Source organism: Lepidochelys olivacea (genome assembly GCF_965140295.1).
Source record: "Lepidochelys olivacea isolate rLepOli2 genome assembly, chromosome: 23".
In the NCBI taxonomy this organism is placed as follows: domain Eukaryota; kingdom Metazoa; phylum Chordata; order Testudines; family Cheloniidae; genus Lepidochelys; species Lepidochelys olivacea.
Window position 1 is genome coordinate 3564408 of NC_140433.1, and position 17080 is coordinate 3581487.

General features: G+C 57.8%; 1 protein-coding gene across 1 annotated transcript in view; it reads left to right on the forward strand.

The window, feature by feature from the left end:
• The window catches only part of SAMD4B (sterile alpha motif domain containing 4B), a 34626-nt gene extending 18164 nt beyond the window's left edge, over positions 1-16462 (forward strand). Inside the window, exons 3-13 of the mRNA XM_084612263.1 lie at positions 2498-2980; positions 5471-5710; positions 6797-6906; positions 7408-7494; positions 8212-8518; positions 9326-9411; positions 9749-9867; positions 11188-11383; positions 12472-12595; positions 13252-13335; positions 13787-16462. Coding sequence (XP_084468389.1) covers positions 2498-2980; positions 5471-5710; positions 6797-6906; positions 7408-7494; positions 8212-8518; positions 9326-9411; positions 9749-9867; positions 11188-11383; positions 12472-12595; positions 13252-13335; positions 13787-13815 — 1865 coding nt within the window. The 3' untranslated portion in view covers positions 13816-16462. The remainder of the gene's footprint in view (positions 1-2497; positions 2981-5470; positions 5711-6796; positions 6907-7407; positions 7495-8211; positions 8519-9325; positions 9412-9748; positions 9868-11187; positions 11384-12471; positions 12596-13251; positions 13336-13786) is intronic.
• The last annotated feature ends 618 nt before the right edge of the window (positions 16463-17080 follow it).

A 17080-nucleotide genomic window follows, 5' to 3' on the forward strand; every position in this document is an offset into this window, starting at 1 on the left:
CAAATGCATTCCCCGTGGCGTTGGGGAAACTGAGGCAGGGCAGTAAAGTGACCCCTCAGTCCATACGCAGTCAGTCAGTAGCAGGGAGGTAGTGTTGAGGGAGCTGCAGGCACCCCTCTGTTGGAGCTGCACGGACTGTGCTGACAGCATCTCCAACGCAGCTGCTTCTGGTGGGGAGAGCAAGGCAGACCAGCTGGAGGTGAGAGAGGAAATTTTGGCTCAGGAAACCAGGGCAGGGAAACCCTGCTCCCTCGGAAAGTAACCAAGGAGATCTTCATGTCCATGCAGAGTGGATGGGACCTTGGATCTCCTCTGACCCAAGACCTTCACACCCATTGTCCTGGAACGCTGTGGTACCGTCTCTGACGGCTGAGGGGGCTTGGTCATCTCTGCTGAGAGTTGGCGATTCCAAAGAGGCTGTAACACCTGCTTGAGTTAAGGTTGGGTCTAGCTTACTGTTGAACAGCTGACTTTCCTAAGAGCTCTAAAATTCGGAGACTGACTTGGATGGTCTTGAAACTTTCTGTGCCTCATGGGGGTCCAGCATAGCGTGACCGATCCAAACCTGAGGTGGTTCGAGTGTGGGGTACCTTAGATAAAGCCCCCTTCCTTAAAATTTGTCTTGCTTGAGATCAACATTTGACATAAGAACGGCCATATTGGGTCCATCTAGCCCAGTATCCTGTCTTCTGACAGTGGCCAGCACCAGGTACTTCAGAGGGAATGAACAGAACAGGGCGGTTTCGAGTGGTCCATCCCTTGTCGTCCACTCTGTTTCTGGCCGTTTAGGGACACCCGGAGCATGGGGTTGTGTCCCTGAGCATTGTGTCTAATAGCCATTAATGGACCAATCCTCCAGGAACTTATCTAGTTATTCTTTTGGCCTTTACAACATCCCCTGGCAATGAGTTCCGCAGGTTGACTGTGTGCTGTGTGAAGACCCACTTCCTTTTGTTTGTTTTAAACCTGCTGCCCGTTAATTTCATCCGGTGAAATTAATTATGGTTCTTATGACTTTGTTTGCTCGCGCCTGGGGTTCAAACCAGAGGCACCGAGTTCCTAGGGGGTGCTTGACCCCTGCTCTGACCCCTGCTCTGCCCCAGGCTCTGCTCCCACTCCCTCCCCTTGCCTCTTTCTCCTCCCCTCTCCCCCCCCCCCCCCCCACGCTTCCTGCACACCACTGAACACGGCTGGCAGGAGCCCTTGGGGGGGAGGGGGCGGGGGGATAAGCTGATTGTTGGGGTTGCCGGTGGGTGCTTAGCACCCACTGTTTGTTTGTTTTTTCCCGTGGGTGATCCAGCGCCTATGGTTCAAACTATGACTCTGATCCTCCCTGAACCGATATCAAATGTTTAGGATTTTATTCCACTGCCCACTGAGTGTGGGGTAGCTGGCAAAGGCAAGGAAGGACAGTCCAGTGGTTAGGCACTAACCTAGGACTTGGAGACCTAGGTTCAATTCCCAGCTCTGCCACAAACTCCCAGGGCACGTCACTTTGCCACTGCCTTCCTCAGTTTCTCCATCTGTGCAATGTGGACAGTCGCCTTTCTCTGTCCCACTAAAGATTTTGAGGCGCTCGGATATAGGACCTAGGACTCGCCCCTTCTTTGGAAGAAAGTTGGGACACACTGCTCTGGTTCACAAGCCCTTATGCTCTCTCTGCTGGCCTCCTCGTCCAGCCAGCGCCATTTGCTTCTTGAGCTGGGTTGGCTGTGCACTTGGTTATTTCCCAATAACTGTACGGTTATTTACCTAATCCCTACATGGTTGAGAAATCTCTCTGCCAGGCTCCCACGGCTCACGTCCCTCAACTCCCCCCCCGCCCCTTACTCCCGTAACAAATATGTCCGCTTCAGCGTGGTGCGCCCTCTCCCTTTGAAGCCCTCTTTTACCCTCCCTGCCCAAATCGATTCCTGTCTTTAAGTTCCGCACGCTGTGCGGGGGAAGGGAGTTCAAACCCCGTTAGTTCTGGGCAGAGGAAATCGGAAGAGTTCAGCAGGAAGAGGTGGCCTGACCTAGTGGATCGAGCACTGGGCTTTAAGCCCAGGGTCTGATGAGCCCAGGTCTGCCGCTGACCTTGGGCAAGTCTCTGCCTTCTCCGTGCCTCGGTTTCCCCAGCTGTAAAGTGGGAGTAATGAGACCCCATTTGTAAAGTCCGTGGAGCTCTCTTTGTTGCTGGAAGTGGTGGCATTTTGGGGGGGGACACAGACTGATCGCCTGGATTGCTTGAGATCACCGTGTCTGGGGGCGGGGCGTCATTCCAGGTATCTGGCTCTGGTAAGCCCCCTTGGTGATGCCACACTGTGGTTTTCGGTAGTATACAAATCTCCCTGCCTGAAGCTGTTGCGAGTGTTCCTACACACTCCTTCACCAGCTGTCTTGTTCCTCCCCAGAATTGGCTGCATTGATTTCTCTGTGGCGAAAGCCACTGGAGGAAGGAGCAGGCTCCCTTTTGTTCCTGTTCTTCACCCTTCTCTGCCCCCTCTCCCCCAAACAGCTGTCATCAGCCAGTGGCACCAGGAATCGAAGGACAAGGTGGTCTCCCTGCTCCTCTCTCACCTGCCCCTGCTACAGCCTGGCAACACGGAAGCCAAGTCCGAATACATGAAGCTATTGCAGAAGGTCCTGGCCTACTCCATCGAGAGCAACCTGTTCATCGAGGAAAGCCGGCAGCTGCTGTCCTACGCCCTCATCCACCCGGCCACCACGCTGGACGATCGCAACTCCCTGGCCCTATGGCTCAACCACCTTGAGGAACGCCTGTCTAGCGGCTACTCCGGCCAGGGCAGGGGCCGGCCTGACACTGCATACCACTCGCGCCAGGGCTCGGACGAGTGGCAGGGCCCGGTGGACTCGGGCATGGGGGAGCTGGGACACGGCTGGCAGGAGAAGCTGCCCCGAGAAAACGGACACTTGCCTTTCCACTCCTCCAGCTCGGTGCCCTCTGCCATCAACAGCATCGGAAGCAACGCAAATGCAGGTACATGGCGGGGAGGGGACAGGATGGGGCGTGGGCAGTAGGTAGGAGCTTAGAGGCCAATGTAACCTTATTTCCAGTCTGCTAGCTTGAAGAGCCCATGATCAAATATTTGTTCCCCATGTAGGTACTTAATCTGGGATCAAGTCATCTCTTAACCTTTTCCTTACACTGTGTAGACTGAGTTCCTTGAGTCTCTCTCTAAGGCATGTTTTCTAATCATTCTCATGGCTGCCTTCTGTAGAGCTCAAAATACTCGACAGAGATGCAGCTTTACCCATGGGGAAACTGAGGCACAGAGTGGGTAAAGCCACTTGCCTGTGGCTAGTCAGCAGGAGAGATGGGAACAGAACCCAGGAGTTCTGAGTCCCTATCAGCTGAGCCATGCTTCCTCCTCAGAGTCCGCGCCTGCTTTCTGATAGGCCCCAGAAGAAAATATTTTGAGGCCCAAACAGCAGGGGGGTTGGAGGCGTGGGAGTGTGCCTAGGAAGGGGGGATGACGACAGATCAAATCTAAGCTCTGACAATGGAGGAGGCAGGGCTTGGCATGTCAGTGCCCAGTGTCTCAGTTTCCCCATCTATAAAATGGGGCTGATAATATTGGTTGCCCTTCCATCCCAAGGGGCATTAGTTAATGTTTGCACAGTGCTTTGGGCATCTGAAGTGCTTGGAGTCCTACGTGCCGTGGCAGCTGGGGGTGTGCTTACACGTACGTACAGATGCCACAGGGACTGGCAAGGTAAATGAAGATTGAAGATGGTCAGGGAAGTGTCAAGATGGGCGGCTGCGGGTGTCAGTTTCGGAGGTGACCTACTGACACCCCCCCACACACACACACAATAACTGCCTCTAATTCTATTAAAGAAACAGGAATGATTATTAAAGCTAATCAGATTTACTCGTCCCTTCAGACACTTTTTCCTTCCCTTTAGTCTCCTCTTCCTCCCATTGGGGCGGTTCCAGGTGGATTTCCCTCCCTGCAGCCCCCAGCTGTCCAGTGTCTGTGCGGGGAGTAGGAGGGGAGAAAACGTATGTTCTCTTCACACAGAAACAGGAACAACACGAATCAAAACGGAGTTTGACTTACCAGCGTCCCCTTGAACGCCTCTGAGGGTGTGCCCAGGGTTTGTAGACTTCAGGGGAAAAACCAGCTGCATCCCAGAGCGGCGATTAGACCTCACACCTGCTTCACCGCCCTGGCTGTAACTTACAACCTGGGTCCCTTGGCCGAACTGGGCTCTGCCTTGCTCATCTGCCATCCCCCTGCTTGGTGTTGGCTAGCTCCTTGGCAGCCCCCACAGGGGCACTCGGGATAGTGGGAGATCCGTGGCAAGGGAGCGGGAGAGAGCGGTGGCTGGGGGTGGAGGATACCTGCCTCCTTTCACTGCCTCCAAATACAGCAGGGAGCCAAGATGGGGGTTGAACTGCTCCCCGGCTGCTTCACGATGCTGTGGAAGCAGACAGAGCACCTAGCAGTGCAGATGCCAGGTCAGTCCAGATTAGGGTGACCAGATGTCCCGATTTTGGGGTCTTTTTCTTATATAGGCTCCTACCCCCCCCCATCCCCCTCTCGATTTTTTTTCATATTTGCTGTCTGGTCACCCTAGTCCGGATGCAACCCCCCTGCCCAGATTGACCCTCCTAAGCCATTTGCTGCTGTTCGTCCCTCTGCACGGGTGACTGGCAAAGAGAGTGTGGTCACGTTAGTTCCCCCCAGTAGGTGTGGGTTTGGTTCTCAGTTGTGCTGTCGATTCTCTGCATGCCCTGGAGCAGGCCACTTCCCGGGGAGGGGTCCTGACTCCTGCTTCTCAGTTGCATCAAGAGCCTTGGATGAAATGCACCATAGCCATGTAGAGAATTCTGCTCAAGTGGCTCTGGGGGAGCCTTGCTGGGGGGGCAGGGCCCATTCTGGGGCTGTATCCTGAATATAGAGAGCAGGAGCCTGGCTAAGAAGGACTTCCTGAGCGCAAGGCCGTGAGGCATTGGCTGCCCTGAGGTGTAGGTGTCTGATCTCTCCGCGCCACGCTCATCCTCCCTGGTAGGTCTGTAGGATAGGAGATCCAGTCCTGATGTTGTCAGGAACTGGGATTGTTTAGTCTGCAGAAGAGAAGAATGAGGGGGGATTTGATAGCTGCTTTCAACTACCTGAGAGGTGGTTCCAGAGAGGATGGTTCTAGACTATTCTCAGTGGTGGAAGAGGACAGGACAAGGAGTAATGGTCTCAAGTTGCAGTGGGGAGGTTTAGGTTGGATATTAGGAAAAACTTTTTCACTAGGAGGGTGGTGAAACACTGGAATGCGTTACCTAGGGAGGTGGTAGAATCTCCTTCCTTAGAAGTTTTTAAGGTCAGGCTTGACAAAGCCCTGGCTGGGATGATTTAATTGGGGATTGGTCCTGCTTTTGAGCAGGGGGTTGGACTAGATGACCTCCTGAGGTCCCTTCCAACCCTGATATTCTATGATTCTATGTTAATTCTCTGCCTTCCCCTTCCAGCTCTGCCCTGCCAAATCCACCCCAGCCCGCTCAAGCGCTCCATGTCCCTCATCCCCACCAGCCCGCAGGCCCCTGGCGAGTGGATGAGCCCCGATGAGCTGTGTGCCCGGCAGGCTTTCATCCCGGGGGACCACGCGCCCCTGTCCCCCCAGAGCAGCGTGGCCTCCTCGGGCAGCGAACAGACGGAAGAGCAGATCGGCAGCCGCAACACCTTCCAGGAGGATGGCAGTGGCATGAAAGGTACGGCGTGGGAGGGGGGTCACCCCATGCTGGGTAGGGAACCCCGTGCTGGGGAGGGAACCCCGACTGCCTCGCTCTGCCGGCCGACATTGGGAACGCAGGGCTCCCATACTGGATCAGACCCCTGTCTGTGCAGCCGTAACCAGGGGGCTCCCAGCGATTTGACCAGGGCTGCTTGGCCAGGGGCTGGGGGGACAAGGGCAGCGGTGAGCAAGGGGGATGAGCCTTTCCTATCTCCGTGACGGGTAGAGCCCTGCGCAGATACAAAAATGTGGATCCGCATCCGCCAGGATCAACCCATGATCCGCTAGCCGTCTTTCACCTGTATCCACACCTCAGCAGCAAGCCCTCTAGCAAGGGAGGGGGAGGGGCCTCAAGGAGAAGGGGCGGTGCAGAGGGGAAGTTGGGGGTCACATCGCGTGCTGCTCCCAGGGGCTCACAAGCAACGGCACGTGGCAGCAGCGGTGTATGTTGCATCACAGTTAGGGGGAGGGGTTGGGCACTGGGTCCAATCCCAGGAGCCGGCGGGCTGGGACTGGGAGCGTGGCCAGTGCTGCTGGGCCAGGCCATGGTGGGGATGCTGGCTCTGCCCGAGGGGCCCGAGCTGCTGGACAGGAAGTGACGTGGCGAGCGGGTGCTGGACGGCCCCCCTCCCCCTCCTCCCAGCCAGGTGCCACCAGTGAGTAGAGCTCCCTGCGTGGTTGTATCTGCATCCGGTCCACTATCGGCAAAAATGGCCCACGGATATGAAGCGGATATCCATGGATTTTCAGAGCTCTATTGATGGGAATCTTGCTGTGGGTATCAGCTAGCCATGGTCTGTAATCTCGTTTCCCCCCCACACACACACACATATGTGAATGCCTTTCACATACCCTCTCTCACACACACCCCTTGTCACCTGAGAAGGCCCTGCCTTGAAAGGGGTATGCTCCTCTGGGTCTGGGGAGCCCCAAAGTGACTGGTACGTAACGCCGGCGGTCCCGGGAGCTGTCGCCATCCTGTGGCCGTGGAAGCTTTCCCAGGCCTGGCCAGTGGCTGGTGGCCTAGGTCGCTCTAAAGGGCTGGTCTTTCCCGTCTCCACAGATGTCCCCTCGTGGCTGAAGAGCCTTCGCCTGCACAAGTACGCAGCCCTCTTCTCCCAGATGACGTACGAAGAGATGATGACCCTCACGGAGCAGCATCTGGAGTCCCAGGTGAGGAGGGGACAGCAGGGTCCCAGCCTCCACCCGACCGTGCGCTGCTTGAGGGCAGCAGCCACCTTGTGGGTCCCAGCCAGGGGACGGGGGGACTGTGGTGTTGTAGGACATGGGTCTTCCACAGACTTAGGGGGCCACTCCTGCACCCCCGAGCTGGAAGAGAGCTCTCAGGACTGCATAAACGCATGGGCACCTACCACCATTCCCATAGCTCCTGGCCCAGGCAGATGAGACGCCACTGGAGGTTTCACTTCGCTCCTGATTTGATCTGATTGCTAAATTCCAGGCGCTTCTCTGGATACCTTGAGCCTGAAATTCCCACCTACCCCTGGGGGGAATGGCTGGAAGAGCCCCGAGTTCCTTTCGGGCTGCGTGGCACCCAGGGGGCACCTGTGGCTGGGACCTGTTCCCAGGGCATGTCTCTGAGTCTGTCAGGGGCGGGGGTGGCTGCATCTGTGGCTGTCGCCTCCACTCCCACATATCTTCCTTCCTGCACAGAACGTGACCAAAGGAGCCAGGCACAAAATTGCCCTGAGCATCCAGAAGCTGCGGGAGAGGCAGAGCGTTCTCAAGTCTCTGGAGAAGGTAAAAGACCCACTGGCTTCCCCTGTGAGCTCTGAACTGGAGGCCTCAGGGTCAAGGCACCCAGCTGGGACCCGGGGTTGATTCCTGACTCTTCTTTAGGCTCCTCGAATCTCTCATCTGTAAAATGAGGATCGCAGCCCTTGCTTAGGCTGTGAGCTTCTTGGGATCTGTGCCTCTCGCTCGGGGCCTGCACAGCACCTGGTGCAAAAGGGGGTGGGGGGCACAGCCCTGATCTTGGTCAGGGCCTCTAGGTGCTACCGGAATTCATGTAGTGGGTGGCACTGCTGGTTTGCACTGGTGAAAGGCTCTGCATTAGCCAGCATTCCCATAGCTCCAGGAGTGCCCCTGGCTGTGAAACCAGCTGGAAGCCTGGATAACCAGGAGCACCGGGAGGGGAGCGGGCATGGGGCTGCGCACTGATTTGGTCTCCAATGCGGAAAGGGGCTATTCCCCTGGTTCACGGCACAGCAGCTGGGGGAGTTTGCTTCGAGGCTGCTGGGGTTAAAACCCAAGATCTCTGGGCAGGTGCCGTGCAGGGCAGACAGGATCTTGTGGCTGCAAGTCCTAAATTACCTACAACTCTCTTTCTGCTGCTGGGACTCGAACCCATGATCCTGATGCTTGGACCACTGAGCCCCTTGGTCCTTTTTGAGATGTGGAGCTGCCCTTAATTTTTCATGGCATCTTCCCCGCCCCCTTTCCCTGGCCCCCCCGCAGGACATCCTTGAAGGAGGGAACCTGTGGAACGCGCTCCAGGAGCTCCAGCAGATAATCATCACGCCCATCAAAGCATACAGCTCCCTCCAGGCCATGCCCACGCCCAAGGAGGGGCAGCAGGCGGTGCCCGAGCGCCACGGAGCCCCCAGGCCGGGCCTGGACAAAGCCACCAATGGGGCAGAGGACAAGGAGCCTGCGGTGGACGGCTTCCCATCCCAGACGGCCTCCCCCTGCGACGGGGAGTCGGCCACAGCACCCATCGCGGAAGGGGACATCCCAGGGCAGTTCACCCGGGTGATGGGGAAAGGTAAGGGCGTCTGGTCCGGAAGGCGCTTCCTCTCCCGCAGTGGCATTCAGGGAGCTCATCATTGTGGGGGTCCCGGGATGCTAGAGGGAACGTTGGTGCTTCTCTCCCAGATAGGGGCGGTACAGATTTGGGGGCATGCCCTCAAGTTGGCATGTGTGGCTGGGGCTGACTGATGTCTCCAGCCCTGTTTCAGGTGGATGGGTCCCACTGACTCCCACTTGGCGGGGCCGGGAAGCTGGATGACTTATCTCATCTGTTGGGGGAGGGGGCGGGAGCTGGGCACAGGACGCCTGGGTTCTCTAGCGGTGAAACAAAACCAAGTGTGTGAGGAAGGTTGGCTGTGTGTGTTAGGCACAGGACACCTGGGTTCTCTTCCTGACTCCAGGTGTGGGTGGTCAGGAATCCTGGGTTCTATTCCTGGCTGGGGGAGGGAGGTGGGGTCTAGTGGTTAGAGCAGGGGGGACCTGGACCTGGGTTCTATTCCAGTTGTGGGTGGGGAGTGGGGTCTAGTGGTGAAAGCAGCGGGGGGCTTGGGAGTTGGGACTCCTGGGTTCTATTCCTGGCTGGGGCAGGGAAGTGGGGACTGAGTGGTTAGAGCAATGGTGGGACTGGCAGGACTCCTGGGTTCTTTCCAGCCCTGCTGCTTGTTCACCGCTTGTCCTTGGGCGAGTCCCTTTTCGTGTGTGCTGCAGCATCCACCTCTGCCGACCCACCTCCAGGGGGCATGATGCTGAACGTCCGGGGGGTGGGGAGGAGGGGAGATGCTCTGGAAGGGCCCGGGGAGTAACCCCTCTGCTCTCCTCGCAGTGTGCACACAGCTGCTCGTCTCCCGGCCTGATGAGGAGAACATCACCAGTTACCTCCAGCTCATAGAGAAGTGCCTGACTCACGAGGTATCGTCTGCATGGAAACCTCCCTCTGGTCCAGGGGCGGGGGCTGCTGGGTCCCCTCAGGACTCCAGGGTTCTGCTCTGCCGTGCCCAGCAGGCCAGGCCCCAGGGCTGTTGAACTGATCCAGGCAGGTCATTTAAGGGCCTTTTTCCCACCCCCCGCACCTCCACACACACATCTGCTTTGGGCTGGGTGTGTGCTCGAATCCCTCCATTTCCTCCCCTCTCTGTAGCAAAGTGCCCCCTGTTCTGTGCCCCTCCTACCCACAGCTGCTCCCGCCCCCTCCCTACGCCCTGGCGCCAGCCCGGCGTCCTGACTGCGCTGTCCCTGTGTGCCGCAGGCATTCACGGAGACGCAGAAGAAGAGGCTGTTGTCCTGGAAGCAGCAGGTGCTGAAGCTGCTTCGGGCGTTCCCCCGGAAGGCAGTGCTCGACATGCAAGGGTACCGCCAGCAGAAAGGGTAGGCGTGGCGAGGTTTCAGGGCTCAGCTGTAGAATGGCATGAAGGCTGGGAGTATGGGGCAGAGTGGGGACAGTGCTGAATAACACCCCCTGGGTGATCTGGCTAGACAGTATGGCCCAGTGGATCAGGCTCTCCGGGACCTGGGTTCTGGTCCCAGCTCTTGCCTTGATGTGTGACTTAGGCTGCCTCAGTTTCCCCTCCACCCTGTCTATTTAGACTAAGCTCTTCAGAACAGGGCCTGTCTGGGCAGCACCCAGCACAATGGGGCCCCAATAGCAGTTGCTAGGTGCAACCAATAAATAAGTTGGGGGTGGGGGTGTCCCAGCAGTGCCTGGAGTCACTTGGCTCCTAGATCACTAGGATTTATGGCTGTGGAAGGGAGGCAGCGGGACCTAGCAGTTAGAGCATGGACGGGGACTAGGGGTTGGGACTCCTGGGTTCTATTCCCAGCTCTCTGGGGTCATAGCTATGGGCAGGTCGCTCCTTGTCGCAATTCCAGCCCTTCCCCGCCTCTGAGGGGGCTGGGAAGCTGGCCGGTCGCTCCCAGGGGCCCAGAAACAACACGATTGCGTTACGAAATCCCGCATGCTCCAGCTCTGAAGCCTTCCCCTGACGAGCCCAGGGGATGGGATGACCGACAGGGCTGGCTGGGTTGTGGGGCGGGGGGGTCACAAATCCTAGCGGGCATGGCTGGCTCATGTGCGTTTCGAAGCCCAGCTCTGCGCTGCCCGCCAGTGCAGGCTGAGCAGCTCGGGTCACCTGTCAGCCATCCCCGGCTCTCTTCCTGTTCCTGTGTCTGGGAGCTGGGATGCTTTTGACCGCTAGTAGCCAGCTGGAATCCATCCCCACGTCGGCTGCAACCAGGGGAAGCCCGTTTAGTTTGTGACTCTCCTCCTGGGGGGAGCGGAGAGGGGTAAAGCCCGGTTCGAAGGGGCAATCTGTCTCTGCGGAGGCCAGATTTTCAAGTGGCAGGTGGGGGAGGCCACTTGAGATGCCATTAAAAGACCTTTGTTTTCACAAGGGTGGGAGGGTGCTAAGCACCATCTGAAAACCAGTCCCATCCTCTAGGCTTCTCTAGTGCTCCCCCGCCCGCCACACATCACATATCACTTGGACCAGGTGTGTCTAACGCCCCGAGACACTAAGGTGTGTGGGCTGCTGGAGGAGGAGGGGCTTCAAATACCTGTCCCATGTGAAATTTTGTGTGTGGGGGGGGGGGGCGGTTTCGGGGTCAATCCCAAGGGATGCTGCAAGCAGCTAGAATCTCTGGTGACTTGAAAACAGGCCTTTATTTTTTTCACCTTCTCCCCTCCCCTAGATGGGCCTTTGGTTCCAACTCTCTCCCCATAGCTGGATCTGTGGGGGTGGGTGTCGCGCGCAGAGGGCAGCGGCCGTTCCAGATGCCCCCTCGAGCCATGCCCCCGAGCCGCCTGGGGCTGCTGAGCCCAGCGGGGATGGGAGGGGTCTTGCCTCGGCATGCACTTACCAGCCCCATCGGGAGCCAGGGACGACAGGTGAGTCCGGCGGGGCGGGTGGTGTCGCTCTAGCCGCGGGCGTGGGCCGGTTTCTCGAACCAGACTCCCCGTGGCTCTGGCTGAAGCCGCAGCCGAGCCAAAGGGGATTTTACAATGAATGGGAGCAGTGTGTACCAATCTAGAAGGGCTCGTCGGTATAGGTCAGCAGGTTGTAGAGAGACGTGTAGTTCTGTGAACACAGGGCTGGGAAGGGAGTGGGGTCCACTGGGGAGGGCTGGGAGCCAGGACTCCTGGGTTCAATCCCAAGCTCTGGGAGGGGAGTAGGGTCTAGTGGTTAGAGCAGGAGGGCTGGGAGTCAGGACTTCCAGGTTCTGTTCTCAGACCAGCCATTAGATTCTCCATCATAGTCTCTCTGTGCCTCAGTTTCTCCATGTTATTATGGGGTTAATCGATCTGCCCTGCCTGCTAGGGGACATTTGAGGACAAATATGTTAGATTGTGAGGTGCTTGTGTATTACTGTGACAGAAGCCAGATAGGTATCCTAGATGGAACTGGGAGCCAGGACTCCTGGGTTCTATCCCCAGTGCTAGTGGTTAGAGCAGGGCAGGCGGGGGGACTTCTGAGCCCCATTCCTGGCTGTAGGAAAGGAGTGGGATCTAATGGCTAGAGCAGGATAAATTGATGGGGGGCCCCCCTTTTTAAAATGAATTTCTGCTCTCTAAATGGCCTGGTGGAGCTCCCTGTTTGGAGGAGGGAGGGTTAAGAGCTGCTCTGTGAGGTCGAAAAGCGGGGTTCTCTCTGATGGCCCTGGGATTGCAGAATCAAGCTGGGCTCTCCCCTTGCAGTGTCACCTCCCCGCCCCTGGGGGGTGCCAGGGCCTTCCCCCTTTTGCAGAAGGGCCTTGTGACTCGCTCTGACGCGGGAGGCCAGCCCCCTCTCCCAGCGTGGCGTCAGCCCGCTGTTCCTTCCAGGGGAGCGTGACTCGGAGCCGCCCCAATCCTTTGCTGCTATGGAACGTTGTCTCCGGATCCCCCGTATGCCAGGCTGGCGCGGGTGAGCCTGGGGGAGCCAGCTATTCTGTGCCAGTCTCCTGCATCATCTAGCCCGTCTTCCCCTCTCGCCGCAGAACCTGTGGTTCGCCAATCCCGGGGGCAGCAACAGCATGCCCGGCCAGAGCCGCAGCTCGGTCCAGCGCACCCATTCGCTACCCGTCCACACGTCCCCGCAGGCCATCATCATGTTCCCCCAGGGTGAGTAGCCTGGTCGCTCTCCTTCTGGTACCAGCCCTTGGCAGACTCAAGACAGGAGATGTTCTTGGAGAGACTGTTCTGCCCAGCTCAGGTCCGCAGGAGGCCATCTGCTGCAAACTCGCTCTCCTCCTCCTCCTCTCTGGCTGTGGGGTGTAAGCCTGCCATGCTCCTCCCCAGAGCAGGCTGCACGTTTTGGCAAGTAGCGTCCATCTGCTGCAAGTCAGGACTCCTGGGTTCTATCCCTGGTTCTGGGAGGGGCGTGGGGTCTAGTGGGTTAGAGCAGTGGAGTCTGGGAACCAGGACTCCTGGGTTCTATCCCTGGTTCTGGGAGGGGCGTGGGGTCTAGTGGGTTAGAGCAGTGGAGTCTGGGAACCAGGACTCCTGGGTTCTATCCCTGGTTCTGGGAGGGGCGTGGGGTGCAGTGAGAGCGAGTCCTGGGTTCTATTCCCAGCCCAATTACTGGATTCTCCATCACTGACCATTTTTCAGTGGAGAAGTTGGCAGCACAGGGGTTAATAACGGAATGAGGCTCAAAGCTGCCACCTTGCTGGGTGGGCCAGGGCGGTCATGAGTGCTGCATGAATCCAGTTTCCATTGCCCATCAGGGAGTGTGGGGGCCACATGGCTAATCCCGTTCCTCCGGCCCCCCTCTCTAGATTGCCAGATCCCTGGAACAGACCTGGAGATCAACCCCACGCTGGAGTCGCTGTGCCTGAGCATGACTGAGCACGCGCTGGGCGGTGAGACGCAGGGTCCGCCCGGGGATGGGAGGGTGTTCAAGGGGGTTACAAGCCAGCAGGTCCCCGGGAGACTGAGGTGGGGCCCGATCCCTCCCCTTGACCCCCATCCCAGGGTGGGCGACGCTCTCACAGCCCTAGATCGCAGCCAGACGCATGGGGCGCATGTATCTAGCAGTGACCTTGTCTGCAATGGGGCTCCTGTGACAGAACCCAGCACGTAGCTGGCGTAGTCGGCAGCAAAACCCTGGGCCAAGACCTCCCGCTACTCTTGGCGTTTGGGGGGCCCAGCAAATTCCTGGTGTCTCTGTGTTGTGAGTGGAGCTGCCGCCAGGCACACGGAATCACTGGCCCCTTATGAATGCCCTTGCCCCGAACCTGGCCACAGGACGACGACTCGTCCCCTTCCGCCTCGACACTCAACACACTCTGGTCCTGTTTTCTCTCCTAACAGATGGCACCGACAAGACCTCCACCATCTGACCAGCCTCGGGGATCCGTGGTTCCTGAGAAGCTTTAGGGGGTTCTCTTTATTTTTTTTTGGGGGGGGGGTGCTTAAAGGGGTGGTTGAATCTTCCACCCCACCCCCCTCCTGCCCTCCCCCGGCGTTTGCCATCAGCTCCGTCACGGCGCGGGGGTTGGAAGAAGCTCTCACTACAATCTTACCATCTTATATGTTCTAATATTTTTCTACTTTATTATTACTTTAACTATGGTTTAATACTGAGCTGCATCCTGTAACTCCCAGGGTAACGAAGCCAGAAGCAGCAGGATCTTGGGTCACGCATGTGTGTGTGTCCTCCCGCCCCCTCTCCCCCCCCACCCATCCTTTCTCAGCATGGGGAAAAATGCTCCTGAGAGGGAGTAGTGGAGAAGGGGGGGATACAGCGCATCTGATTCACTTTCCTCCCCACCCCCCGGGGCAGGCCGGCTGCTCTGGGCCGATGCTGGTTGCCACGAAAGGCACCAGGGGGGCTAACCTGGCGAGCTGGTTTCTTCCGGGTTCGCCTCCTGCCTGCTTTTCGCACCTGATCCCTGCGATGGGGGGCGGGCTGGGGAGAAACACCTCCACAGATGGGGCCGAGAACTCTTCTGGAACTGTTATTAAGTGCCTGTAACTCCCCACCCCACCCCTGTGACTACTTGGGGGCGTGGCCTTTGAAGGAGGGCCACGTCCTCCCCCATAAGAGGGTGGCTGGGGGTGTGGCCTTTGAGGGGTCCATGCCCTCCCCCATAGGGCAAGTGGTGGATTCAGGGAAAGAAGCCACGCCCCAGAGAAGGGGTGTTGGGTCCGGGCTGAAGAGAGCGGGTAGGGGGTGATGGGGATACCTGGGAGGGAGGGGTTGGAGCATTGGAGGGTATTTAACCCTTTGGGGTGTATTCCCCCCCCCGTGGGAATTATAAGGGTTACATGATTGAAGCATTAGAAGGTTGGTGGGTGTTTGGTTTGGCTGCATCTGGGGCCCTCGAGGGTCAGCTCGGTTGATAGGTGGGGGGGGTGTGTGTGTGTCTGCCCCCCCCCCCCCCCACCGGTGTGTGTGCCTCTGCCATAGGCTGGGAAGGCTGTGCCCGCACAGGGCAGACCCCCCTGGATGAATTGGCGGCTCCCCCATGTTGGGCTCTGCATGTGGGTCGCCTCTCCCTGCCCGGAGCTCGTCTGTGTGGGCAGCGCCGTCAGACTGAGCTCGGGCAGCCGGGTTAGAGCACCCCTTCCTGGCCGGGGGCCGCACAGGACAGTGCGGGGTGCTCACGATGCTAATGAACTTGCCGGGGACTGAGAAAGGGCTGTGAAGCAGGGGGTTGTTTGCAAGCCCCTTTGGGGTGGTCTGGAAGACACACACACACACCGCTGGGTTTGGGGGGCAGCGGGGACAGAGCTGTTCCTTAGATGCCTTGATGGGGTGTGAGGGGAGATGAGGATTGAGCCCTGCTGAGCTCGGGGGGGCAGGGCATTAGGCAGGAGCGAGCCCTCCCCTAAGCCCCAAGCTTTGTGTGTGCGTGTGCATGTGTGTAAAACAAAAAACACTACATGGGCTGGGGGGGTGGGAGGAGCCTGTGGGCAGGGGGGGTGGCTTTTACCCATCCCAACCCCCCCTTTTGATTGGATTAACTTTTTTTTTTTTCTCCTTCTGATTTGCCGCTCATTTTTAAAAAACAAATAGATTTAAAACCTTCCAAATGTTCCCTTCCCCGAGCTCTGCTCCCATGAGGCGCCGAAGGGTGCGGGCCTGGTTGTGCTTGGGGGAAGGGGCCCCTGTTTCTCCACCACCTTGTGCCGACAATGATACCCGGGCAACGGCGGGCGCAGATAATGCTGTTTCAACAGGGGAGCGGCACTGGTGAAAAGGGCCACGTCCAGCGGAGAACCGGGGTCACCCCGAGGCTTGTGGTATCCTCAGGCGTTCAGGGGCAGCGGAGGGGACTCTGGGGTGAAGTTCACACCAGGGCTTTGAGGGGGGGCAGGGGAGAATCTGGGGGAGGACTGGGCTTCGTGAGAGCCCCATGGATTTATTTTGGGGGGAGAGGGGAGCAGGGTCCTGCCCAGACCTCGGTACAAGTTTGTCTCTTTCCAGAAAGATGCCCTGGGACAAAAAGTCCCTTGTCTCCCCGGATCTCTCTACAGCGTGGGGGGAGACGCATGCCCCAAAGTAGATGAGCCCCACAGGCTGAGCCCCTCCCACTGGTACAAAAGAAATTTCCCCCTTCTACCTGTTTAAATGTTAAAGGCCTTTCCAAAGTATATACCGCATAGTAGTGTGTACAAAAAACAACCCCACCCCCAACCGGGGCAACCCCCCCCCCATCTATTTCTACAGTAGAGACAAGGTTCCTGTTTCAGATAGAAATGTTATTTTAGATACATTTTATTATGAATAACTTTTGTTATGACTATGGCTGGTAACCATGAATACGTTATTAAAAAACAAAACGGAAAAAAAAAATTTTACAAAAAAAAAAAACAAAAACCAAAAAACCAAACCCGGCAGCCCGTGTTCGCTGGCTTTGTCTCGCTGCGCCCCTGCCTCTCGCTGTCTGACCATGTGAAAGAACCTGCCCCTGAACCAAGTACGAGACCACCCCGTGGAAACACCCCCAAACCCTCTCTGATAAAGTTGTACTTATTTTGTAACCCTGCTTTTTATTCTTGATTTGTTGGGGGGGTTTGCGGGGGGGAGTATTTCTTTACAAAGGTAAAGCCAGGGTGGGACAGCTGGCCCAGTGGTTAGAGCACTGGTGAGCTGTGGTTCACCACCTAAACGCCTGGAGCACTCTGGGCTGGAGATCTGGGCACCATCAGGTCTTTTTAAGACCAAGATTTTGAGGCCTTCGCTAGCGGGGAGGGCAGGGCACTGATTGTATTTTGTTCCTTCCCTGTGCAGGGCAAGCGCCGGGGGAGCGGTAGGAGGGACCCAGCTGTTTAGGTGAATCCTGTCTGCTGTGCCTGGCCTTTAGCGTCTCCCCCACCTCGGGGCCTGCCCCCCTTGTGCCAGAGGCTGTTGCTCTGGGCCCCGTGGGGACTGGCTTGGCTTCCCGAGAGGAGAGCCAGGGACGGCCGCTTGGGACGGCAGCATCTCTGCTCATGTGTAAGGCCTGACGGTGGCTTTTTTTCTCCTCTCCGTGATCCTGAGCGGTTTTGTCTCTGCAGTAGCAGTTGCCAAGGTCCTCCGCTGTGTCCCCCTACTCTGGGCTGCTTCATCCAAACTGTCTTGGGGCGGAAAATGGGGTTTTCAACAGTGATTCTCTTCCC